Source organism: Uloborus diversus, chromosome 7 (genome assembly GCF_026930045.1).
Source record: "Uloborus diversus isolate 005 chromosome 7, Udiv.v.3.1, whole genome shotgun sequence".
Lineage (NCBI taxonomy): Eukaryota > Metazoa > Arthropoda > Arachnida > Araneae > Uloboridae > Uloborus > Uloborus diversus.
Window position 1 is genome coordinate 3,029,430 of NC_072737.1, and position 26,609 is coordinate 3,056,038.

Here is a 26,609-nt window from a genome sequence, read left to right on the forward strand (position 1 = left end):
TACGGTCATGGTTTGTAAACTCTATGGTAATTATCGAAAACAGCTAAGTTGGGGGATTGAATAAAGGCTAGATAAGAAGAATCCTTGAAAAAATTTAAGAAATGAGAAAAATCAAAAGAATTTAAATCCCAACATGCACATGGACGTATTAAGTCCAATTAAAACTTCGAGTTTTAGCCCCAACAAATAATTATGTATATAAATTATTTATATACATATAATGTGTACATATACGTAATGTATATATATATGCCCATCAAAACACTTTTTCTTCTTGGGGGAAAAAAAAGTTCAGGTATTTTTTCATGGAGTCACAATCACCCCTGTGTTAATTTTGTTCTTAAAATTGGAATAGAAAAAGAACCACATCGAATTTTCGAAAAATCGCTTCGAGGTGCACACCCCCATGATACTAACTAACTTTGTGCCAAATTTCATGAAAATCGACCAAACGGTCTATTCGCTATGTGCGTCACAGAGATCCTCCGGACAGAGAGACTTTCAGCTTTATTATTCGTAAAGATGATGATATTGTTAATAAATTGTTCAGTAGGAACCACAATAAACTGAGGATTCTGTTAACCAAGCTGATAATAAAGTCTACTTAAGAAAAATAACGTAAATTAAATAAAATAATGAATTTTACAACGGTCACATCTGGCTTCGACTTATATACACCCTTGAACGTAATCAACGCCAATGCAGTTGTTATTATAGGAAATAATATCCTTTGATCAAATTTTTATAAACAATGAAGCGGCAAAAGAAAGAAAACAATTTTTGTTTAATAAATAAACAACAATAAGAAAATTCTTTTTAATATTTAATGATGCATCAAAATAATTAATGCAAGATAATTTCTATATTTTGATGATCACATTATGCTTATTTTTATATTTTTAAAACTGTCAGTACTTGATTGTTTGAAATTTTTGTTGATGATTTGTATTTTTGCTTTTCACAGTCATTATATAAATACCCTGCTCCTGACATACCCATGTGATTAAAATTAGGCAAAACTTGAGATTAAAAATAGTTCTCGAAATATTGATGAGTTATTAGCAAAAAGAAATCAATGAGGAGATAGTGAAGGCTGTCATATGACTGTATACAGAAAAGCAAAGAATAAAGGTAAACATTTTTTTTTAATGTAGTCAATTCAGATTAAAATATTTATGATTTTTATGCTTTTGAAGTATTCCTCAAATTGAAAACTATTTTTTTTAAAAAATAAAACATGCCCCACTCCATAGTGTTATTGCTGCTATCATAAAATTGTGCTTAACGCACAATGTAGCAAATAAAAATTATACCTTTGTGTGATATTTAAATGGAACAAATATCAAATTAATTAAGGCATTTCAAATTTGTAATAACTATTTTTAAGTACAAAAAAAAAAAAAAAAAGCTTGTAGATGAAAGACATGTGACTGCAGATTGTCATCTATAAACTCATTTTCAGATTTCCCCTTGTTTGTTTCAATCTTGAATTATTCATTATTAATCTCATTTTAATAGAGTTTGCAATCTTTGTGCTATGAAATTCAAATATACTACCCCAGTTGAATTTTTTTGAGCTCTGCTGTAATAAAAAAAATATTTTTAAATTTATCACTTTAAATTTTAATTTGCCGGGGTTTAAAAATATTGTTTAGATGCCTTTTCAACCATTGGCTCTTTTTTTCCCTTTGAGTTGAAAAAGTGTTTCTTTGTAACTCTAAAGTCTGTGTCTAAAATTCTTATCACTATTTGAAATTTTAACTGTGATGATGTTTTAGAACTCATATTTTATTGCATTAAAAATCCATTCATATTTGAAACAGTTGTAGGTTTTGAGTTAAACATTTCAAACAGGTTTTGGATTGTTGTATGTAGCTCAAATGTAAAGATAAGATTTGTCACCTAAACAGCCTTGGTCTGTTTAAAAATTTAACTGTGCTTAAAATTAGAGATGTAAAATTCACAGAAATTTTGAAGCTGTGGGTCAGAAGAACCTAGTTTTTTTTTCTTTTTTTTTATAGAAAAAAATCAAAATTGATTTTTTTCCCAATTAAAATATAGTTTAATAGTTATATTTTTATACAAAGATTAAAGTTAAATATTTAAACATTGTTAATTTTGTAATAATGTCACTCCTTAACATGAAACTTCTTTTCTTAGTACCATTGAAAGTGTATTGTTTAATGTACTACTATTAAAAAGATGCATATATTATGTATATTGTTACAAATCCTGTAAATAGTAATTATTGTAGGGACGTAACCTGTAAATAGTTTCCCGTAATGAATATACAACCCCTTTTTCATTCGGCTAAATTATACGACCCCTATTTTCTTTCTTTTCATTGATAACGGTCTACGCATTTCGCGAAGAGGTAAGAATGTTGTGGAAAATTCTTTTCGGTGTATAAAAGCCGTTAGCGATGGATAAACAGTGAGTTTCGTTTCAGATTTCGAACTGTGAGAGTGTATTAGCTCTGTTTATAGCGAGGCATTTCGCTGTGTTGTTTTCGTATTTGAAAGTAAATACGTGTGTAAACGTTGAGTTTACGGTGTTGTGCGATAATTGCTTTATTGCTGATGAATAATTTAGCAGTGGTTGACGATCTTTCCTGTACATAGTGTAAATAAATTTCCTGTTTTTTTATCAAGAACTGTGTTTTCATTTCAAGAAAGTGGAAGTCGCACCGAATCCGTTACAATATATTTTTTACTTTTCTTCTTTTTTATAGTGTGTAAATTTTTACTTTCATTCTGGATTACAACCTTTTCACAACATTGCTCGAGTATTGTTTTTCTTCATCTAGAAATAAGCAGACTTAGATAAAATGAAATGCTTTCTGCAAACACAAATCCTAACTGGATAATTTTCTGCAAATATTAATTTTGCCTGAGTCAACCGTAATTTATATTAAAATATGAAAAAGGTGAAAAAAAAAAGATATAAAAAGTTTTTGCAATAACATATAGTTTCCGCTTTTCACCAACTGGAAGAAAACTGCATTTACCATTATTTTTTGCCCAATATCAATCACATGATCATTATTGTTATTTTCATTTATTAGTGAAGAAGTTCATGTAGATCTGATAAAACATGAGCTATCTGCTTTTTACTTGAAAATTTTATTAAGATATTTGATTTTGTAAACAAATCAACAAAAACTACTATTTGTTTTAAATTAAGTAATGCTGCAAAAATAAATGCTGTATTTTCTTGCGTATTATCCATTTGAAAAGTTCAAAATTAATGTGGTGTGGATTATACGCTGCCATGGACTGATCAGTGCTTTTTTTACCTCTACACACTGAAACTCAATTTACAGCCGGATTCACCAATAGAGACCGTTCTATAGTCTGTAAAGTTGTTTATTTTACGCAGCTTGAATTTTCCTCTTACGCGATTCAGGCTGTGTAAAATAAAAAACCATACAGTCATAGTAGAAGCAGTCTCCTTTTGCGACCGTTTACTCTTTAAGTAATTAGCATACTATGATCATGATTTCAAAAAGAAATCATTTATTTTTAGATTAATTTTGCATAAGATTCGGAAGAAACAGAAATAAAATGTGGGATTTTTAAAAAAAATTCTTAATTTTTTTTAAAAAAATTCTTTAAAAAAAAAAAAAATTAACATTAGCAGTTAAAAAATTTTGCTGAGCCAAAAACTTTTTGCGAATGCCATTCGCATGTTCATCTATATTATGCAAGAATGGAAATAAGCTAGTTGTATCTGTAAATTCTGAAAGAGAAACTGAAATGTGTCATTTCTTCTAAGTCAATTTTCTACTTCTCTGTCCTCATCAGAATGCTGCATGATTTTGATTGCGTAAAAAATTTCAAATGTTGGCATGTTTTGCATAAACTATTCAGAATATTCATCTGGTTAGGAACAAAACATATTTTGTTTCAATTTGGAATTTAATAACATCTTGATTGTTGATCTTGTTTTGAGGCTTAAACCCTTTTTCATGAGAAAAAAATTTGTGAAAAGAGTTGCCTTCTCGATAAATACTTCAGCACAAATTAGACAATAAATTGATCCCATACATTTTCTCAAAAATCGGGTTTTTGATTTTCAGTTAAATTCCTCTTATTTAATGAATTTTAATCATAAAATAAGTAAATGCAATTTTTTAAATTGAATGCGCAGTAAATTAAGTATCGATGATCTCTTGCAGTTTTTTCATAATGCATTATGTTTGCCTATTTTTTCACTTTTATTTTTATTTTTTTTTTTAAACTCTAAAAATAATCTTTCTTTTAACATACCTGATAATTGAAATATTCAGAGTGAACTAGTTACTTTTTAATTTATATCTAAAATAACCATGAATTTTTGTGAATACTGTCGGCCCCGCCTAATCGAATATTTTCGGTTCGAAGAAACTTTATTCGATTAAACGGGGTATTGGATCAAGCGGGGTAATTTTCTTTACCTTTCTAGATGACAACATTTGTCTTAAAATGTAATAATAAGAAATAAATAGCCGAATAATTGGAGGTTTACTTTGCAACAAAACAAAAGTAAATTTCCCCATTGAGTTCCAATCTGAAAGCAAACCAATGTAAGGAAAAACTAGTATACAAATATTTTATTTGTTAACAAACATAAGATGGCAACAGTTAAAAATTTTAAATCATTGAGATAATATTTCCGGTCATTTCCATACAATTAAAATCACGAGAAATACGCAGACGACAATCTATTACGATTTATCTTTCTTATTGTTCAAGTAATAAAACTATTTTTATTCGCAAAAAAAAAAAAAAAACCCTCTTGGAGCGATTGGCGTCCAAATTGAACCAAAGCCTGTTTACGTATGGATTCACATATATTCCAAATTTCAACCAGAACGTAGCATTACTTCTTGAGGTAAGGGCACTCACAATAGAAAAAAAGAACGGGCGATTGCGCTACCCCCCCTTTTTAGCTGTTGACACCAAAATAAAATCAGTTCTTATACCCACTAAGGGCTACTTGCCGATAAATTTTTCCTTCATTCCGTTCATTATTTCTTGAGATACAGCAGTCACAATTGACGACAAAAAACGTTCTACAGCTCAACCCCCGTTTGAGCTACTGACACCAAAATTGAATCAGCACCTGTTCTTGTTAATACCAACATATGGACCAAATTTTGTTTGATTCCGCCAGTTACTTCCTGAGGAATAGCAAGCCCGCGTCACTCAAAAAACGTCCCATTGCTCCACCCCCCTTGGAGGAATTTGCGCCAAAAACCAATGGGCACAAGTTCACATTTGGGCACATATGTGTACCAAATTTCGTTCGATTTCATGCGGTAGTTTTTGCTGTAGAGCGGCCACAAAAAAACTGGTCACACACACACACACACAGACAGACAGACATTTTCCAAAAACAGTCGAAATGGACTCAGCACACCTCAAAACTCAAATTTTCGAATCCGTCGAAATTCGAAAATTTGCACGAATCCAATACTTTCTTCTATATATTAGATATAGAAGAAAGTAAAAAAATAAATATAAATCCCGAAAGTAACCTTCTATGAAGCAAAATGTGTATTGCCTATAATATGTACTTGGTATTTATGGTAGGTCATTACTGAAAGATTTAATTACATGCCAATAAAGTTATTAATTCAGAAGCATTCATCGTTACTAGGATTTGTTCATAATTTTTTTAAAATTAATTATTAACAGAACGGAGGAATAAACAAGCGGATGTGTGCATCACATGACTTCCTTTTACTCCAATTTAATGTCATTTCCCTATTGCTGACAATTTTAATGTGATTCAACCATAGACTAATAATAAGAGTAGACCGAGCTTCCCCAGACTTGCTGATGAAAATATTGGTTCATGGATACATCATGTGACTGGTGGAAGGCTTGGCGAAAACTTTGGCGGCATGGTTGCCAGCTGGCAGGATTATCTATAGTTTGGCACTCGGCATGTATTTTAAGACGTAATGTATTTTTATTGTAATTTTTTCCCCAGGTGCAGAGATGATTGAATTGTTTTTCTTTTAGTTATGGGGCATTCCACGGTATTTTGGACATTATGTAGAGTCCGTAACGTGACCTTTTTTTGCCGTAACTTTTTAATTTACCGTTTGATTTGCAAATTATTTTAATTTGAGCTAGTGTGTTGGTAGGAAAAGATCAAAATAAAAAGTTAAATTAAAAAGTTATGGCAAAAAAGGTCACGTTACGGACTCTACATAAATGCCAAAAATACCTTGGAATGCCCCTTATACATTATTTTGACATTAGTAATTAGTTTTTGATCGCATTTTTCAGTAACTTTAATTTCATTCGGAACTACTACATCAGCGTTGGCATAAACGTAATGGCGTAAACGTTTTGCGTTAACGCAAAAGTGTACTAATCGGTATCTTAAATTGAAATGGTAGGTAAAAATCTTACCGTTTGTTGATTCTTTTTGGGCGCTTGCATCTTTAATTGCTTAGAGAGTTATTAAAATTGAATACAGAAAATGCACAATACTATCTAAACGAAAAACTCACTATATTAACAAAATATTTACAACTTAGAATAACACATTTACAAATCGGACTCCATAAAAGATCATTCTTCCGTGTTTCGTAAATTCTATTTATTTTATTTCTCTCTCGCATTGATCGTCTGCTACGATCAACGCCCGCTGTTGCTAGGATATCCACCAGTCACATGGTTTGGTTTATGAGCAGCAAAAGGGTTGCCATAGCTCGGTCTACTCTTATTATTAGTCTATGGATTCAACAGTTAACTCTCTAAATATCACCAACAATGGCCAATTTGAAACCAGATTTTAAAAAAAAAATCGCCAAATTTGTTGCCAAGTTGGTGACAAAAGGCGACCAAAAGACTGGCAATATATCGCCAAGTGTCTGCCAAATTGTAACACCACTTGAGTTTGCATCGAAATTAACAATGATTTCCCCCCAAAAAGGGGCAAAAGACCCCTTTAGATACATCCGAATGCTACCAAAAGGGGAGGAGGTGCACAACGAGACCCCTTTAGGAGTCTACGTACCAAATTTCAACTTTCTGGGACTTACCGTTCTTGAGTTATGCGACATACATCCACACATAAGTACATACGGACGTCACGAGAAAACTCGTTGTAATTAACTCGGGAATCGTCAAAATAGATATTTCGCGTTTCTATACGCTCTTAGGCACTTATCCACGTGTGGTCGAGTCGAAAAAAAAAACTAAACATTCATTCGGGGGTGAGCAAAATGGAAATGAAGGTCGATTTTTGAGTGAAATTTTTTTTGCGAATACAATACTTCCTTTTTACTTTCTTCTATATCTAATATATAGAAAAAAGTATTGGATTCGTGCAAATTTTCGAATTTCGAATTTTGACGGATTCGAACGTTTTGAGGTGTGCTGAGTCCATTTCGACTATTTTTGGAAAATGTCTGTCTGTGTGTGTGTGTGTGTCACGTCTGTGTGTGACCAGTTTTTTGTGGCCGCTCTACAGCAAAAACTACCCCATGAAATTGAACGAAATTTGGTACACATATGTGCCCCTATGTGAACTTGTGCCCATTGGTTTTTGGCGCGAATTCATCCAAGGGGGGTGGAGCAATGGGACGTTTTTTGAGTTATAAGTACCTGCTATTCCCCAGGAAGTAACTGGCAGAATCAAACAAAATTTGGTCCATATGCTGCCTCTAGTAGGTACAGGTGCTGATTCAATTTTGGTGTCAATAGCTCAAACGGGGGTTGAGTTATAGAACGTTTTTTGTCGTCAATTGTGACTGCTGTATCTCAAGAAATAACGAACGGAATCAAGCAAAAATTTTTCGACAAGTAGCCCTTAGTGGGTATAAGAGCTGATTTTATTTTGGTGTCAACAGCTGAAAAGGGGGTAGCGCAGTCGCCCGTTCTTTTTTTCCATTGTGAGTGCCCTATCTCAAGAAGTAATGCTACGTTCTGGCTGAAATTTTGAATATATGTGAATCCATACGTAAACAGGCTTTGGTTCAATTTTGACTCCAATCGCTCCAAGAGGTGTTGATTTTTTTTTTTTTGCGAATAAAAATAGTTTCATTAATGCAACAATAAGAAAGATAAATCGTAATCGATTGTCGTCTGCGTATTTCTCGTGATTTTAATTGTATGGAAATGATCGGAAATATTATCTCAATGAATTAAAATGTTTAACTGTTGCCATCTTATGTTTGTTAACAAATAAAATATTTGTAATTAATTCAAGCAAGGCTTTTAAAATAACTTTCAATTTTCGCTCTCTGCTTTGCTTTTGCAATAATTCAGACATTGGGATGGTCGTCAAGTTTTTGCATGTGTCATTTTGTTTTTGTTGGGAATATTGCTTCCTCGTCAAGCATGGGGAGGGATCAGAAAAAGGAAAAATATAGAAGAAAGTTTCGTGATGGCCACAACATACTAGTTTGTAAAAGGAAGTAAAAATAGTAGACTGCATTAGGACTCTATTACTAAAAGATTTCTAGGCGATTGTATTCAGTGCACAACGTTTATCTTTGTCTATTTCTCCGATGGAAGTGAAGGAATGTGTATAAATGAACTTAAATATTTTATGTTGAACACCCAAAAGACCAATATGTTAGAGATAAAGCATTGAAATTTGTAAAATATATGACATTTTTGTCTTTAAAAAAATTGAGCAATTATCAAACCCGTTGCTAAATGGTGTTGTTCAATGCTCCATCTCAGAGGTCTTCAAAACCCGGTTTCTTCAAAACCCTAGGGTTTCTGGTCTTTCCTGGAGCTTTGACAAGGGTGATCATTATTTTGCTTAATCAAAACGTCAAAACATAATCAAAATTTCAGTTAAAAGTTCAGAGGATAAAGTGTAAAGGATTGGACTCTTAAGGGTGGCTTGTAAGGGTTTGCTTGTAAATGAATACAGTTGGCTCTCTGTTTAACGACTTTCAAGGGACCACAAAAAATCGTCCTTAAATAGAAAGCGTTTTTAAATAGAATGCTTTTAACACTGTAGTGGACCATCTGGGACCATGATAAGCCGTCGTTTAATAGAGAAAGTCGTTAAATAGAGCGTGGTTAAACAGAGAGCCAACTGTATTTTATTTGCTGCTTTTGTTTCTTATTCAAATTTTAACAAAACCGTACCATTCGTTATCTCATTAAAGTTGTGTTGCGATAGATAAAAATATAAAAATAATTTGATAAATTTGAGTAGGATAAATGTTGGCTATCCTATTTTTCTGCTCATTGATCGAAAGGTTCCTTCAAGACGATAGCCCAAGGGGCTCTCCTAAGTGTAAAGCATTGAATGCACCTGCACTATCTTCATTGCTATTTCTCTTTTAGTAGTGGTTGGATGTTGAACAATTGTTACCTTTTTGAGACAAAAAAGATCTTTTTCAGGAAAGTATTTAAATTTCAAGAGATTTTTAACATTTGTTTTTAAATTTGGAAGACTGCTCCTAAATTCGAGAGTCTTCCGAATTTCTCGGACCGCAGGCTGTGAAATGCTGACTGTGCACCTCATTGTCAAGTTGGATATTATTTCATTCCATCCATAACTAAAGCTGCAAAAGTGTACTGAAACTAAGTTATTTCTTCAACTTAAAAAAAGCTTTTTTTTTCTCCGGTAAATTTCATACACACATTTCGAAACCTTGCTTGTAGCAAGCACGTCAAAAAATTTTAAAGTTGTTATTGGATGCATCATGCTGATGAAATGCTGATGTGTTCTATAAGGAGTCGACTTAATATTTTTGTCATCACGCAGATGACCTTCCATCTTCTGCACCTATATTTATTTGACTAAAACTATGAGTACGATGTGCTCCTATGGATCACTAGGCTCTGCTGATGTATGTAAGGACATGCCCATTGTCCGTAGCGCTCGAGCTTTCTGCTCTATTCGGTACTAGTGGCACCCGCATGGCTTTGCCCGTTGTAGAGAATTAAAAAGTCATTTGGTTTGCCTGTATATTTACAAATAATGGATGACGAATTTCTCGCCAATTGACTGTGTTCATTTGCTCGCCCATGTTACGGTTCCTCGTTATGATAATTTGGTCATTTACTCTTCCACGTTGCGATAATTTGCTGGGTAAAATGTTCTTAAAATTGGAATAGAAAAAGAACAAAGTGGAATTTTCGAAAAATCGCTTCTAGGTGCACACCTTCATGCTACAAACTAACTTTGTGTCAAATTTCATGAAAATCGGCCGAATGATTTGGGCGCTGTATGTGTCACAGAGATCCCGATATCCAGAGAAAGAGACTTTGAGCTTTATTATTAGTAAAGATACCCTGGCCAGACAAGAGGCCATGTTAGCCCAGTCGGAAACTAGGGGCCCGGGCATTGAGGGAACCCAGTGACATCAATGCCAAAAAAAAAGAAAGAAAAAAAAAACGAAAGAAAAAGGGAAAAAAATAAAGAAAAATAGAAAGGAAGAAGAAGGAGGGAAAAAAAGAACATTGTGACGTGCAACTAGTCTCGAAGTTTTAGCACTGGAGCACAAGCTTTCAAGAAACTTCAACTGCTATAAATCATTTCTCAAATCAAAAAGCGAGGAAGATTGCTTTGAAATAAGTTCAATATTATGAATGTGCATAGTTTCAATGTATGAAAATTTGGTTTTGATGTGTGAATTTCTATGTCATATTTTTTATTTGCTTTTTGGATTAAATAGCAAGCAGTATGCCTGAGTTACAATTATGATTGTAACATTTACTCTTTTGATACTTACTGTTGGGGAAATTAGAGTTAATTTTTTTAGTAAGCAGTTTTAAAATTCATCCCCCTTTTTTTTCTTCTTTTTTTCTTTCTTTAATCTTTTTTATTTTCTTGTGGGGGAGTGGGATCCTTGGTGGCAAAACTGACTAGGGGCCCGTCTTGGCTCTCTGTGGCTCTGGGTATATCTTTGAGCAGCTGAAGGAAGAAAAATAAGAAGTGGTCACGGAGCCTTCAGCAGTATAGCTGTTAAAATAATTGTATACACATTTATAAACTGACTGGCAAATCCTGACATCAATATAACTTGCATTGGCTCCATTTGACATTGTATTCGATTCTTAGTGGCTGTTCTGATTTCAACACCTAATTGTAGTTTAAGGCAAAGTCAATTCCATTCCTGAGAAAAATGGAAGTATGAAATAAAAAAGGCGAGAAAATACTTGCTTCAAAAGTTCAGCTATTTAATTCTCCAAAATGTTGGCCTTTTTGTGGCGAAATGAAACGAAATGAATATACATTTAAAATTCATTAAGTGACATAATTAGTATTAAATGCTAATTATTTTCTTTCTTTTCTGCAGGTATGAATTTGACTCATACGTGGCTTTTATAAGGTTTCTCCTGTACTGATATCGATTGAGCAAATTCAGCAGAAAGGAATGTTAGGTTATTTTTAACGTTAAAGAGAATATTTTTGTATAGATGAGGATATATTGGATGAACCAAATTGATTGATTTCGTTTCTAAATGGAAGACTATCTGGAGTAAAAAAAAGAGCTGCCACTAGAATTTAACCTCTGATTGGGCATTGAGTTATTTGCATACAGATAATTAATATTATTTTCTTTCAATAATTGACTATGAATGTGCAAATTTTTGGTGGTGAAAGCACAAAACTTTTAGTCAGAAAATCAATCCTTCTAAATCCTTTGAAAACTGCCCTTCTGGGAATCAAACATCAAAAGTAAATACTGCAAACCAGCAATTTGCTTGTGAGAACTGTGGAAAGCTATTTGAAGCAGCACAGCCTAACGGTCACCTGACCCTTGACTCCAAATATAGATCTTGCTCTTCTATCAATACTGTAAAAGCACATTTGTTGAAGAAACAAAGTTCAAGTCAAGTCACTTGTGACGCCTCATTCCAAAGGGAGATCCTGTGAATACGGTCAAAGAGCATTTGTTGAAGAACCCCAATTTCAATGGTGTCTGACCCTTCTTTCCAACGTTCTCTCTTGTGAGTACTGTGAAAAGATTTTGACCTAGCCAATCAGATTGATAATAAAACTTGAGTTCCAACCACATCCTTCCACATGTGACTATTGTAACAAGACATTTCCCAGAAAATCCAGCTTGACCTCTCACATTAGGTCACATGTGGGAGACTAACCATTTTGTTGTGACTAATGCGTGAAGACAGTCACATCGAAAATCTTTCTTGTTTCACATGCGAGAATCCATACGGTGAAGAAACTATTCCTGCCAATGTTGTCCCAGAGGTCCACATGGCATGGAAATTTCATGCTGAGGAAGAGACCTACATGACCTTTACCGGAAGACGTTCTCCCAAAAATCAAACTGACACATATGAATCTCATGTTGGAGAAGAAAAAACCCAGCAAATGACTTCTGCAGGAGGCCTTCTCTTACAGATCAAACTAGCCGACACATATGAATCTCCTGCCGGGGAGGAAACACATGTGTGACCATTAGCAGATGACATTTTCTTTCAAATCAAACTGCCTGATGCATATGAATCTTGTGCTGGAGAAGAAATCCACAAATGATCTTTTTCAGAAGACATTCATCTACTAATCAAACTAATTGATGTAAATGAATCTCATGTTGGAGAAGAAACCTACAAATGACCTTTACCAGAAGACATTCATCTACAAATCAAACTAAATTATACACCCGAATCTCATGCTGGAGAAGAAACCGACAAATGATCTTTGCCCAGAACAGGAGGCGTTCTCTTCCAGATCAAACTAGTGACACATATTCTCACGCTAGTGAGGAAACCCACACGTGTGACCTTTCCCAGAAGACGTTCTCCCACACATCAAACTGACGCATATGAATCTCATGTTGAAGAAAAAACCCAGCAAATGACTTCTGCAGGAGGCCTTCTCTTACAGATCAAACTAGCCGATACATATGAATCTCATGCCGGGGAGGAAACACATGTGTGACCATTAGCAGATGACATTTTCTTTCAAATCAAACTGCCTGATGCACATGAATCTCATGCTGGAGAAGAAACCCACAAAGGATTTTTGCTCAGAAGACATTCATCTACTAATCAAACTAATTGATGTAAATGAATCTCATGTTGGAGAAGAAACCCACAAGTGACCTTTACTAAAAGACATTCTTCTACAAATCAAACTAAATTATACACCCGAATCTCATGCTGGAGAAGAAACCGACAAATGATCTTTGCCCAGAACAGGAGGCGTTCTCTTCCAGATCAAGCTAGTGACACATATGAATCTCACGCTGGTGAGGAAACCCACACGTGTGACCTTTCCCAGAAGACGTTCTCCCACACATCAAACTGACGCATATGAATCTCATGTTGGAGAAGAAAAAACCCAGCAAATGACTTCTGCAGGAGGCCTTCTCTTACAGATCAAACTAGCCGACACATATGAATCTCATGCCGGGGAGGAAACACATGTGTGACCATTAGCAGATGACATTTTCTTTCAAATCAAACTGCCTGATGCACATGAATCTCATGCTGGAGAAGAAACCCACAAAGGATTTTTGCTCAGAAGCGTTCTCTGAGCAATCAAAACTAGTGACACATATTAATCTCACGTTGGGCAGGATATCCACACGTGTGACCTTTACCAGAGGAGGTTTTCCCACACATCAAACTGACGCATATGAATCTCATGTTGGAGAAGATACCTCACAAATGACTTCTGCCAGAAGACTTTTTCTTAGGGATCAAACTAGCCGATACACATGAATCTCATGCTGGGGAGGAAACACACTTTTGACCTTTATCAGAAGATATTTTTTTTTCAAATCAAACTGCCTGATGCACATGAATCTCATGCTGGAGAAGAAATCCACAAATGACCTTTATCAGAAAACATTCATCTACAAATCAAACTGATATACATAAATCTCTTGTTGGAGAAGAAACCCCCAAATGACCTTTACCAAAGGACATTCTTCTACAAATCAAACTAACTGATACTCCTCCTAAATCTCATGCTGGACAAGAAACCCACAAATGATCTTTGCTCAGAAGGCGTTCTTTTCCAGATGAAACTAGTGACACATATTAATCTCACGTTGGGCAGGATATCCACACGTGTGACCTTTACCAGAGGAGGTTTTCCCACACATCAAACTGACGCATATGAATCTCATGTTGGAGAAGATACCTCACAAATGACTTCTGCCAGAAGACTTTTTCTTAGGGATCAAACTAGCCGATACACATGAATCTCATGCTGGGGAGGAAACACACTTTTGACCTTTATCAGAAGATATTTTTTTTTCAAATCAAACTGCCTGATGCACATGAATCTCATGCTGGAGAAGAAATCCACAAATGACCTTTATCAGAAAACATTCATCTACAAATCAAACTGATATACATAAATCTCTTGTTGGAGAAGAAACCCCCAAATGACCTTTACCAAAGGACATTCTTCTACAAATCAAACTAACTGATACTCCTCCTAAATCTCATGCTGGACAAGAAACCCACAAATGATCTTTGCTCAGAAGGCGTTCTTTTCCAGATGAAACTAGTGACACATATGAATCTCGCGCTGGGGAGGAAACCCACATGTGTGACCTTTACCAGAAGATGTTCTCCCACAAATCAAGCTGACGCATATGAATCTCATGTTGGAGAAGAAACCTCGCGAATGACTTCTGCCAGAAGACCTTCTCTTACGGATCAAACTAGCCGACACACATGAATCTCATGCCCGAGAGGAAACACACATGTGTGACCTTTAGCAGAGGATATTTTCTTTCAAATCAAACTGCCTGATGCACATGAATCTCGTGCTGGAGAAGAAACCCAAAACTGATCTTTGCCCAGAACAGGAGACGTTCTCTTCCAGATCAAACTAGTGACACATATGAATCACGTTGGGCAGGAAATCCACATGTGTGACCTGTACCAAAAGACGTTCTCCCACAAATCAAACTGACACATATGAATCTCATGTTGGAGAAGAAACCCCGCAAATGACTTCTGCCAGAAGACCTTCCCTTACAGACCAAACTAGCCAACACATATGAATCTCATGCTGAGGAGGAAACACACATATGTGACCGTTAGCAGAAGATATTTTCTTTCATATCAAACTGCCTGATGCACATGAATCTCATGCTGGAGAAAAAGTCCACAAATGACCTTTACCACAAATCAAACTAACTAATACAAATGAATCTCATGTTGGAAATGAAGCCCACAAATGACCTTTACCAAAAGGCATTCATCTACAAATCAAGCTAACTAATACACATGAATATCATGCTGGGGAGGAAACCCACACGTGTGACCTTTGCCAGAAGACGTTCTCCCACACATCAAACTGACGCATATGAATCTCATGTTAGAGAAGAAACCCCACAAATGTCTTCTGCAAGAAGTCCTCTTACAGATCAAACTAGCCGACACTTATGAATCTCATGCTCGGGAGGAAACACACACTTTTGATCTTTATCAGAAGAACTTTTTTTTCAAATCACATGCCATCCATCATACGATAGACATGAATCTCCACGCCGAAATTCAATCCCTCACCTGCGAGACTTGCGGCAAGGTGTTCACCAAAGCCAAAGCTATGAAGATGCACGCGAGGCTGCATACGGGAGAAAAGTTGCTGACTTGCGAGTTCTGCCAGAAGCAGTTCGTCTTCAGCAGGGCCCTTGCGGACCACAGGAGGGTGCATACGGGCGAGAAACCCTTCACCTGCAACCACTGCAGCAAGTCGTTTGCCATCTCTACGCAGCTCACGAGGCACATGAGGATGCACACGGGAGAGAAGCCGTATTCCTGCGAGCACTGCGAGAAGAAGTTCGGCCATCTGAGCGGCTTGAAGGAGCACACGAGGTACCACACCGGAGAGCGGCCGTATACCTGCCCGTGCTGCAGCAAGACTTTCGTTCTGCATTCGAAGTTCAAGCGGCATTTGAGGCTTCATACCGGGGAGAAACCCCACTCTTGCCAGTTCTGCAAAAAGCAGTTTGCGGACAGTTCCAATATGAAGAAACACTTGAGGGTCCACGCCAGAGAGCAATCCGAGGCCACCGGTGAAGCAACGAGGGATAAAAGCTAGTTCTTTGTACTTTTTCCTTTCAAAACGTATGCCATCCATCGTACGATACACATGAATCTCCACGCCGAAATTCAATCCCGCACGTGCGAGACTTGCGGCAAGGTGTTCACCAAAGCCAAAGCTATGAAGATGCACGCGAGGCTGCATACGGGAGAAAAGTTGCTGACTTGCGAGTTCTGCCAGAAGCAGTTCGTCTTCAGCAGGGCCCTTGCGGACCACAGGAGGGTGCATACGGGCGAGAAACCCTTCACCTGCAACCACTGCAGCAAGTCGTTTGCCATCTCTACGCAGCTCACGAGGCACATGAGGATGCACACGGGAGAGAAGCCGTATTCCTGCGAGCACTGCGAGAAGAAGTTCGGCCATCTGAGCGGCTTGAAGGAGCACACGAGGTACCACACCGGAGAGCGGCCGTATACCTGCCCGTGCTGCAGCAAGACTTTCGTTCTGCATTCGAAGTTCAAGCGGCATTTGAGGCTTCATACCGGGGAGAAACCCCACTCTTGCCAGTTCTGCAAAAAGCAGTTTGCGGACAGTTCCAATATGAAGAAACACTTGAGGGTCCACGCCAGAGAGCAGTCCGAGGCCACCGGTGAAGCAACGAGGGATAAAAGCTAGTACTTTGTACTTTTTCCTTTCAAAACGTATGCCATCCATCGTACGATACACATGAATCTCCACGCCGAAATTCAATCCCGCACGTGCGAGACTTGCGGCAAGGTGTTCACCAAAGCCAAAGCTATGAAGATGCACGCGAGGCTGCATACGGGAGAAAAGTTGCTGACTTGCGAGTTCTGCCAGAAGCAGTTCGTCTTCAGCAGGGCCCTTGCGGACCACAGGAGGGTGCATACGGGCGAGAAGCCCTTCACCTGCAACCACTGCAGCAAGTCGTTTGCCATCTCTACGCAGCTCACGAGGCACATGAGGATGCACACGGGAGAGAAGCCGTATTCCTGCGAGCACTGCGAGAAGAAGTTCGGCCATCTGAGCGGCTTGAAGGAGCACACGAGGTACCACACCGGAGAGCGGCCATATACCTGCCCGTGCTGCAGCAAGACTTTCGTTCTGCATTCGAAGTTCAAGCGGCATTTGAGGCTTCATACCGGGGAGAAACCCCACTCTTGCCAGTTCTGCAGAAAGCAGTTTGCGGACAGTTCCAATATGAAGAAACACTTGAGGGTCCACGCCAGAGAGCAATCCGAGGCCACCGGTGAAGCAACGAGGGATAGAAGCTAGTACTTTGTACTTTTTCCTTTCAAAACGTATGCCAGCAAAGCATGATGAATTTTTACAAAACTTTTAAAATTGCTTATAATAGCTATGTTTGGGTGGGTTTTTGATGACTACTGCATTTATTGATAGTTTTGTTTGCAACATATTTCCTTGTTTTAGGCTTCATTGGCCGTTCATTTAAAATTTGTTCTTTGCTTTGGTTGGGGCAATTTAATGTAGAAATGTTTTAATAAAATGAAACAGGAATGATTGAGAAATTATGTTTAGTGTGAATATTATGTTGTGTGTGCTGTAAAAAAAAAAAAAAACTCGAATTTGAAATCATTTAATTTTGTCAAAACAAGTGATTGCTCTTGAGAGAAAACATCGATGGAGTCACACACTAATTTTTAATATTTGCAACTAAATTGCGATTTAAATGATTTTTACAGGCAGGCCGTGGAGACAGTCATCTTTCTTGCTTTTTTCTACCTTTTACTACCTTTTCTCAAAAATGTTTGAAGAAAATATAGAAAATTCTTCGAAATTCTTGATAATATAGGAAAGAAAGTTTCAACATTGACTCAATTGTGTTTTGTTAACCAAAGAAAAAAAAATCAATTCCGTTTCTCCCTGTTGTTGAGTTCAAGTTTAACTCATAGTTTGAACTGATTCTGTGTAATTTTTTAATATTGATCTACTTGTAAAACAAGAGTATGTGCAAACTCTAAACTCCGCAGTAGGGAAACCATCAGGGATTACTCGGGTGCCTCTAAAGCCCTGGGCCCATACACAGTTGACTACTTTGACCAGGGTCTTATTACTGAAGGCCAACTAGACCTTTTTTGAATAAATATACTTCCCAGGTGATCCCATGGTCATCAGGTCAGTATCTGAAGATAGATCCTTGAAAAAAATCGAGGAATCTCTTCAAATTTTATAGGTAAAATTAAAGCAATCTGTTGTTTTATTGTGACTCGTGCATTAGCTTTCAGAAACATACTTTGATCAAGTTGAACTGATGACGAAGACAATTTTCTTTGTGAATAATTGCGCATTTGATAATAAATAGATAGGAGCAAATAATTGCATCTTTCTTCAGCCTTTGGCATAGGCGGATTTAGGACTGAGTTCCTGGGGGGGGGCAGGATTTTTTTTTTTTTTTTTGGAGCAACAGTTTTAATTGCCCCCCCCCCTCCTATGTTTTTGTCTGTTTTCTGTGATGCGTAAGGCCATTCTTTACTTCTTTATGTGTCATTTTCATTACTGTGTGTAATCATGCTGTCCTTTTTAAATTGACCTTAAAAGAGAGGGAGCTGGTATTAAGAGAGTAACACAGTGCTCCCTTTTAAGTGGGATATAGAATATCTCCAGTTTTAGGGGGCCCGGGGGTTACTCCCCTGGAGGAAATTATCTAAAATGGATATAAATTTTAGATAATTTCCTCCTGCATTTTGAAGTCTTATAAGGGTTAATTGGAAATAATAGGCAAATAATTTTTTTTTTAAGTTTTTAGCTTTAAAAGTGCTTTGTGATGCAAGTTAATACTTTAAAAGAAATGGTGAACAGATTTAGAGAATAGGTATCAAGAGAGTACATACTACAAATTTGAACAATTCTTAATTTATACACTTGATAAGAAATAAAATTGAAGCACACTTTGCTTAGGAGTTTCAAAGACTTGTCTAATTATTTTCAAGGTTTGGTTGGTTAGATTGGTTTTTTGGTTCAAAAGCCCTTGTAGGCTATACTACGCCAATTCTTTTCTGGGATTTTAGAACCTATCAATAATTTGCACTTGAGTAGTTGATTATGCACTTGTACAGTATTGTTCAAACTTTTTAAGAAACGGCTGTTTTAAGTTTAAAAGAAAAAATAAACTTTAATTTCCTATTCAAAAAAGAAAAAATCATGATTTTTTTTTGTTATTAAGATTTTGGAAGATAAGTTGTTACTTTATAAACTCCTCCCAAAACTGGGGGCATTGTCCCCCCCCCTATAAAGCCACCCATTCTCTTCTGAACTATTCAAAAACAAAAAAATAATGATTTTTTTTTTAATTTTTGGAAGATGTGTTGTTACTATATAAAGTCCTTCCAAAACTGGGAGGGGGGGCATTGCCCCCCTCTGACCCCCTATAAATCCGCCCATGCCCTTTGAAGTCTCTGAGACGCATTGCTCTGTTTCTTTCTCTTTTGTGCTCTCCTTAGCTGTTTTTAGACTCCTGTGCTCGACGCTTTCTCACTCGAGATAGACGTTAGGAAGGCCTCTCCCCGTCATGTACCATACTCTACCCTACGAATTTATTTTATATTTACAGCACTAAAAAGCAAAAAAAAAAAAACTATTTTTAAATTAAAAGAAAAGAAAAACTTCAAAGAACAAAGAGAAACTAAAAAGTAAAAAATAATTGGTCATACTTTCATACGATTTCCTTCCCAAACCTATAAATCAAATTTATTTTCCCAATTCCAGTACAAAAATCAACTAAACTAGACACCCAATTATCGAATAAACACCGATTTTAATCACTTTATGATGAATTATTTTAATATTTAACTAATTATATATGATCTCTTAATTTTTAATAACCTTTTGAAGTCGGGGCTTCCCGTAAACTACTCCCTAACGTAACTACCGAATCCTGAGTTGAACACTAATTTAACTAAACTCCAAATTAGTCTTTAAATCTAAATCTACTCAGTTACTTCAGTAAGTTACCGCCCTATTGCCAGAGCTATTGCCATTTCCACCTCCAGCTCAGTCACTCCCATGCCGGGACGATGAGTGCTAATAAGCACGAAACAGCAGTCCTAGGCTGGAATTGACTGAGCTGGTGGTGTATTTCTTGTATTCGGTTACGTTAGGAAGTTTTTAGATCTGCTAATTCTGGAGCCCGATGGCTGTAGAAGATTTCAATTGGTGGTGCTCCAAGTTGGAGGAAAGAGCGAATAATGGCCTGGCAATTAAAAACATGATCTGGGGGTTAGTTGTGAATGGGGGTCAGTGCTTGCAGATGGGATGGGTTAGTTGGTAAAATCTTCATTTCCTTGAAATGTCCAGTACAAATACAAATACAAAAGTGACGACCAGCAACAGGCTCTGGGCCCAGCTAGACCGGTCCTAGTCAATTTACAATCCCCAGTGAAGATCAATGGCCCTCTTAAAACTGTCTACTCCTTTGCTCATGACCACCTCTTCCGGTAAGCTGTTCCGAGGTTCCACTATCCTGCTGAAATAATAATTTTTCCTAACATCCATGTTAGCCCGAGATTTAAATAGCTTAAAACAATGACCCCTCGTCCTGTTTTCAGTGCTAAACTTCAGCCCCTCAACATCTTTCATTTTAATAAATGTAAACAGCTGAATCATGTCCCCTTGGTCTCTTCTTTGCTCAAGACTGTACATTTTTAGCCTTCTAAGCCTGGAATCGTAATCTAAGTGGGAAAGTCCACTTATTAGCCTTGTAGCCCGCCTTTGAACCCTTTCCAATACATTAATGTCTTTCTTAAGATAAGGAGACCAAAACTGAACAGCATACTCCAAATGAGGTCTTACCAAACTTCTATATAAGGGAAGAAGAACTTCTTTAGATTTGTTTGAAATAGATCTATTGATAAACCCAAGCATCTTGTTGGCCTTGTTGCTAGCAATGCTGCACTGTTGGCTAAACTTTAAATCCTGACTTATTAGGACCCCCAGATCAGTCACTTTGTCTGCCTGACTAATGACTGAACCTTGCAAATAATAACTTGTACACTTATTTCCATGCCCTAAATGTAGCACTTGACATTTCCCAACATTAACATAGCCTAGCTATTGTAGAAGATAGATTTCTTGGGCAGTGGAGGTGGGATTGTTGCTTTGCTGAGGGAAGTAAGAAAGAGCGAGCCACAGTGGCCTGATCGGTAAGGCATTGGACTAGTGACCGGAGGGTCCAGGGTTTGGTCCCAGCGGGGTCAAAGATCCACCGTCTTCATTAATGGTGACTGGGGGACATTAAATATGCTCGTGGTCACGAAGTCCTCCAAGTGAAACGATACTTCTAGGGCTGCTGGACCAGGGATTTCTCAGTTTCTGGTCCGGGTCAAAAAATCGGCCGTCTTCAGGGTCCCTTCCAACCAATTAAACCACAAACAGTGGTAGGTACGGGGGTGTGTGGAGTAAGCAAGAGCCTCTTTAACAGCTATAAATTCACTAGTAAAGTTTGAGGTGATTTGGCCAGTGTGTATTTTATAAGCTTGACGTTATATCCTGAGGGATAAATGATGGAGATGCCTGCGCCTTCTCTATTACAGTCAATGTCAGAGAAACCATTTGTTTAGAATAATACACTGTTTTCTTTGGCAAGTAAAGTGATGAAGCTATTGGATACAGTATTAACGAAACATACGTGATTCATACATCCAAACCTAAATGGTCCATCACCTTACCGTTTTTGTCGGAGACCAAATTCTCGTATGAGAACTGCACACTGGTTTGAATGCCGGCCATTGTTCCTGACAGTCAGTTCCTTGACTATTTTTTGCAAACTCTCCATCGCGAAAGATTACTTTAATTTGTTGGTCAATAAAAAATTATGTTTTTAGCTTTGTCTTACTTAAATTGCTGGATCCGTTCCTCTGATGAAAGCAGGGTTGGCAAGTTTCTGCCGAGGCATGAAAAACACTTAAAACCGGCATGGCAAAAACCACTTTCTGCCACATTTGCAGCAAAAACTGGCAAAATCTCACAAATGACAAAAAATTATTGACATTCAATAGAAAATGCATGGAAAGAATAATTAATACCGTAATTAAATTGTGCTTTGTTTGGTTAACTATCTTAAATTCAAAATCAAATGTTAGATTGTTTCGACCCTTCAGTTATCTCTAAGAAAAGGTGGTTTCAAAACTCAAAACAGTTTCTGAATTTAATATGCACGAATGAGAAGAGAATATTCTTGCAATAGAAGAGCTAGCAGGCAATGCATCAAGGAACAAGCAATGTTCGTGAAACTTTCATGTGTTGCATTGGGGGGCCAATTTGTTTTGCAAAGCTGCGACATTAGTACAAAATCTCTGTTAATATTGGCAAGTAAAAATCTGGCACTTTCTTCTCGAAGCACATGATAATTTCAATCGCCAGCAATTTAGATGAAGCATATAAGCAAATTACAATCAGTAATGCATGTTTAATTCTGTATGTCACTTCTCTTTCCTTAGCACCCATGTGGTTGTTTTTTTTTTTTTTTTTGTCCTTTGTTTGATTAATCCAAATATTTCGAGCATCTCTACAATTGAAAAGTTCCCTTTTTGAACTAAATCAAGGGCACTAGCATAAGATTTTATTTTTTGCAGTGATGAAATTAAGTTTAATCTTTTAGTTTACTTAAACGAATATCATTTAGTAATTACTTGAGTTATTAAAGACACTTTGAAGTTTTTGCCAGTTTCTGCTGGTTTTTACCGGTTATAACCAGTTTCTGCCACTGGCACGGCAAAAACTAGTTTCTGCCGGCAGAAAGCCAACCCTGGATGCAAGGAAACATCCAATTCTCTGTTTAAGTTTCACAAATAATTTTATCAAATCAAGTTTAATGTGCAAGGGACAAGAAAGCAGAGGCGGATTTAAACATCTGGGAGGCCCTTCGCAGTATGTTTTTTTGGAGCCCATTTTTTCTACTATTCTGGAAATTGGCGTTTTTGGCAAGGGTGTTAGTGATCGGAAAATTCCGCAAGTTTTGGGTTGCCTTTTCCGAAAATTTTGGGCTGACAACACATTTTAAAACTGAACAAGTATTAAAAAAAAAAAAGAGAAACACTTTTTAAATGGTTATTTTCAATGATTTTTGTATGCATACTTGAGGAGTTTCTACGAGGGGAGGAAGGTGGGGTTGAGCTTCCTCATAGTTTCCGGAAATTTCACTGTCTTCGGAAAAATTTACTTGAGCCCACTTGCAGCCCTGGTTTTTGAAAACAGGCACAGTGTAACCCCGATTTTAGGTCCTCCAAATCTAGGCTTTCCCCGCATTTCCCGTTTTTTTCATCATGTTTCATATTTTCCCTAAATTAATAATGCTAACTTTACCCGGATTGTAAGTTTGTTTTTTATGAATTTCCCGCATTTTACGTTTTTCCTGGGAAGTAAAAAAAAAGAGTTTGAAAACAGGCACAGTGTAACCCCGATTTTAGGTCCTCCGAATCTACGTTTTCCCCGCATTTCCCGTTTTTTTCATCATGTTTCATATTTTCCCTAAATTAATAATGCTAACTTTACCCGGATTGTAAGTTTGTTTTTTATGAATTTCCCGCATTTTACGTTTTTCCTGGGAAGTAAAAAAAAGAGAAAGAATAGTTTTAAAATAAGCAATATGTTTCATTTGTGCATTTTTAACGATAATCTGCATTGTTGAAAGTTAATCTACGAAAACAAAATTGCTACTGCTCCATCCACAGCCGAACTTACGGACATTTCACCGCCAATGAAGATGAACAAGAAGAACTGGAAGCACAGCCGGCCCTTTCTTTCGATATTGCATTGAAGAGCTTTCAAATAGCGTAAGAACATTTTCTTCCTCATGTCATAATGACCAAGAAAAAACTTACGAAGCTTTTCAATCCTAGAAGATGCTTACTTTTAACTCAATGACTGAAAAACAATCCACTATTACGGATTATTTTCAACCAAAACCCCCGGATTCGCAACTAAATGTGTTGAAATGATCTAAAATTGTTTGTATAAGCTTGTGTTTTTTTTCTTAAAATATAGATATTGTACCTTTTAAAAGAGTCGTCTAAACTACCTTCATTTTTTTTCCTGTTTGATTTTTGCTTTCTTTATGTTTCCCGTATTTTACGTTCGTCAGCCCAGTCCCTTGAGAAATGTAAAATCGGGGCGTAAACGTAAAACTGTTGAAGAATTCTCTACATCTTTCTGAACTCTTTAATTAATGTTAAACACTAATTTCCTTTTCTTCCTTTTTCCTGTAGGTATGAATTTGATTCAAATGTGTCATTTAAAAGCTTCCTCCTTTAATAATGTCAGTTAAGAAACTTCATGAAAATAAGTGATTAACAACATTTAAGAAGATGAATACTACTTTTCTGCAGAAAATAATGTAGTGAGCAGAATTAAGAGTTGCTAAGTGAAGAAGTTTTTGAAGACAAACTGCGTCATTCATCTTCGCCGTCAGTTGTTGAATCATTGGTGTTGACAGTTGCTTAAACTGTTTTTTCTGCCAATACATTTCAGCGATCTTGAAAAATGGTAATGGATGACCAAGTTCCTGTAGTGAATGCATTGGAAGAAGAAGCTAAGCTTCTTTCAGAATCCCTAGAAGACAGCCCTTCTCCCGATCGAGAAGCGAAGCCAAACTCTGCAAGCAAGGAGTTTCATTGTGAATACTGTGGACAACTATTCGTCGAAGAAGCAGAGCTCAAGTCACATGAGGCGCTTCATTCCGAAGCGAAAACATTCTCTTGTGAACGTTGTGGACAAATGTTCGTCGAAGAAGCAGATCTCAAGTCACATGAGGCGCTTCATTCCGAAGCGAAAACATTCTCTTGTGAACGTTGTGGACAAATGTTCGTCGAAGAAGCAGAGCTCAAGTCACATGAGGCGCTTCATTCCGAAGCGAAAACATTCTCTTGTGAACGTTGTGGACATATGTTCGTCGAAGAAGCAGAGCTCAAGTCACACTTGACGCTTCATTCCGAAGCGAAAACATTCTCTCGTGAACATTGTGGACAAATGTTCGTCGAAGAAGCAGAGCTCAAGTCACACTTGACGCTTCATTCCGAAGCGAAAACATTCTCTTGTGAACGTTGTGGACAAATGTTCGTCAAAGAAGCAGAGCTCAAGTCACACTTGACGCTTCATTCCGAAGCGAAAACGTTCACTTGTGAACATTGTGGACAAATGTTCGTCGAAGAAGCAGAGCTCAAGTCACATGAGGCGCTTCATTCCGAAGCGAAAACGTTCACTTGTGAACATTGTGGACAAATGTTCGTCAAAGAAGCAGAGCTCAAGTCACACTTGACGCTTCATTCCGAAGCGAAAACGTTCACTTGTGAACATTGTGGACAAATGTTCGTCGAAGAAGCAGAGCTCAAGTCACATGAGGCGCTTCATTCCGAAGCGAAAACGTTCACTTGTGAACATTGTGGACAAATGTTCGTCGAAGAAGCAGAGCTCAAGTCACATGAGGCGCTTCATTCCGAAGCGAAAACGTTCACTTGTGAACATTGTGGACAAATGTTCGTCGAAGAAGCAGAGCTCAAGTCACATGAGGCGCTTCATTCCGAAGTGAAAACATTCTCTTGTGAACACTGCGAAGCAACATTCGTCGAAGAAGCAGAGTTCAAGTCACACTTGACGCTTCACTCCAAAGACAGAACCTACTCGTGTGAGTACTGCAAAAGGATTTTCACCCGGAGGAGCAAACTGACGATACACTTACGACAACACACGGGAGAAAACCCGTTCTCGTGCGACCGTTGCGACAAGACGTTCCCCAGCAAATCCAGCCTGACCTCGCACGTGAGAACGCACACGGGGGAGAAGCCATTTTCCTGCGACTCGTGCGAGAAGACCTTCAGCAGCAGGAGGAACCTGACCTCACACGTGAGGCTTCACACGGGCGAGACACCATTCGCCTGCGTCAGCTGCGGGAAGGCTTTCCGCTCGAGCTTCTGCCTGCAGAGACACCTGAAGACGCACGTGGACAAGGAAGCGTTCACGTGCGAGCTCTGCGGGAAGTCGTTCGTGCACAAATGGAGCTGGACGATGCATTTGAGGGCCCACACGGAAAAGCAGACTCACGCCTGCGAGGTCTGCGGGAAGGCCTTCAGCCAAGCGGGGACTCTCAACTCGCACATGAGGCTGCACACGGGGGAAGGGCTGCTGTCCTGCGAGTTCTGCCAGAAGCAGTTCGTCTACCGCAAGCTCCTGGACGAGCACAGGAGGGCCCACACGGGGGAGAAGCCCTTCGCCTGCAACAGCTGCAGCAAGTCGTTCTCGGTGGCTTCGCAGCTGAAGAGGCACTTGCTCATGCACATGGGCGTGAAGCCGCACTCGTGCGAGTCCTGCGACAAGAAGTTCAGCACGCTCAGCGGCCTGAAGGAACACAGGAGGCAGCACACGGGGGAGAGGCCCTACACTTGCGCCTTCTGCGGGAAGACCTTCACTCTGGGCTCCGGTCTGCGGCAGCACTTGAGGATTCACACCGGGGAGAGGCCCCATTCGTGTCAGTTCTGCGAAAAAGCGTTCCAAGATACTTCCCGCCTAAAAAAGCACATGAGAGTCCACGCCAGAGAACGGCCTCAGGCCGCTGATGTCGGATCGAGCGTGACGGAGGACAGCTAACGCCTTGGTCCTTTTGACATCTTGTACAGTAGAAGACCATTATAACGCCG

General features: G+C 37.9%; 4 protein-coding genes across 4 annotated transcripts; all 4 read left to right on the top strand.

The window, feature by feature from the left end:
* The first annotated feature begins 15,435 nt into the window (after positions 1–15,435).
* On the top strand, positions 15,436–16,002 carry LOC129226173 (gastrula zinc finger protein XlCGF49.1-like). The gene has a single exon (XM_054860774.1). It carries the CDS (start codon positions 15,436–15,438, stop codon positions 16,000–16,002), a length of 567 nt encoding a protein of 188 aa, XP_054716749.1.
* A 51-nt stretch (positions 16,003–16,053) lies between these two features.
* On the top strand, positions 16,054–16,620 carry LOC129226174 (gastrula zinc finger protein XlCGF49.1-like). Its single transcript, XM_054860775.1, has one exon. The coding sequence runs from the start codon at positions 16,054–16,056 to the stop codon at positions 16,618–16,620; it is 567 nt and encodes a 188-aa protein (XP_054716750.1).
* Positions 16,621–16,671: 51 nt separating this feature from the next.
* On the top strand, positions 16,672–24,898 carry LOC129226175 (gastrula zinc finger protein XlCGF8.2DB-like). The gene is made up of 2 exons (XM_054860776.1): positions 16,672–17,064; positions 24,533–24,898. The coding sequence occupies exons 1-2, from the start codon at positions 16,672–16,674 to the stop codon at positions 24,896–24,898; spliced, it is 759 nt and encodes a 252-aa protein (XP_054716751.1).
* Positions 24,899–25,449: 551 nt separating this feature from the next.
* Positions 25,450–26,559, top strand: LOC129226176 (gastrula zinc finger protein XlCGF8.2DB-like). Its single transcript, XM_054860777.1, has one exon. The coding sequence runs from the start codon at positions 25,450–25,452 to the stop codon at positions 26,557–26,559; it is 1,110 nt and encodes a 369-aa protein (XP_054716752.1).
* The last annotated feature ends 50 nt before the right edge of the window (positions 26,560–26,609 follow it).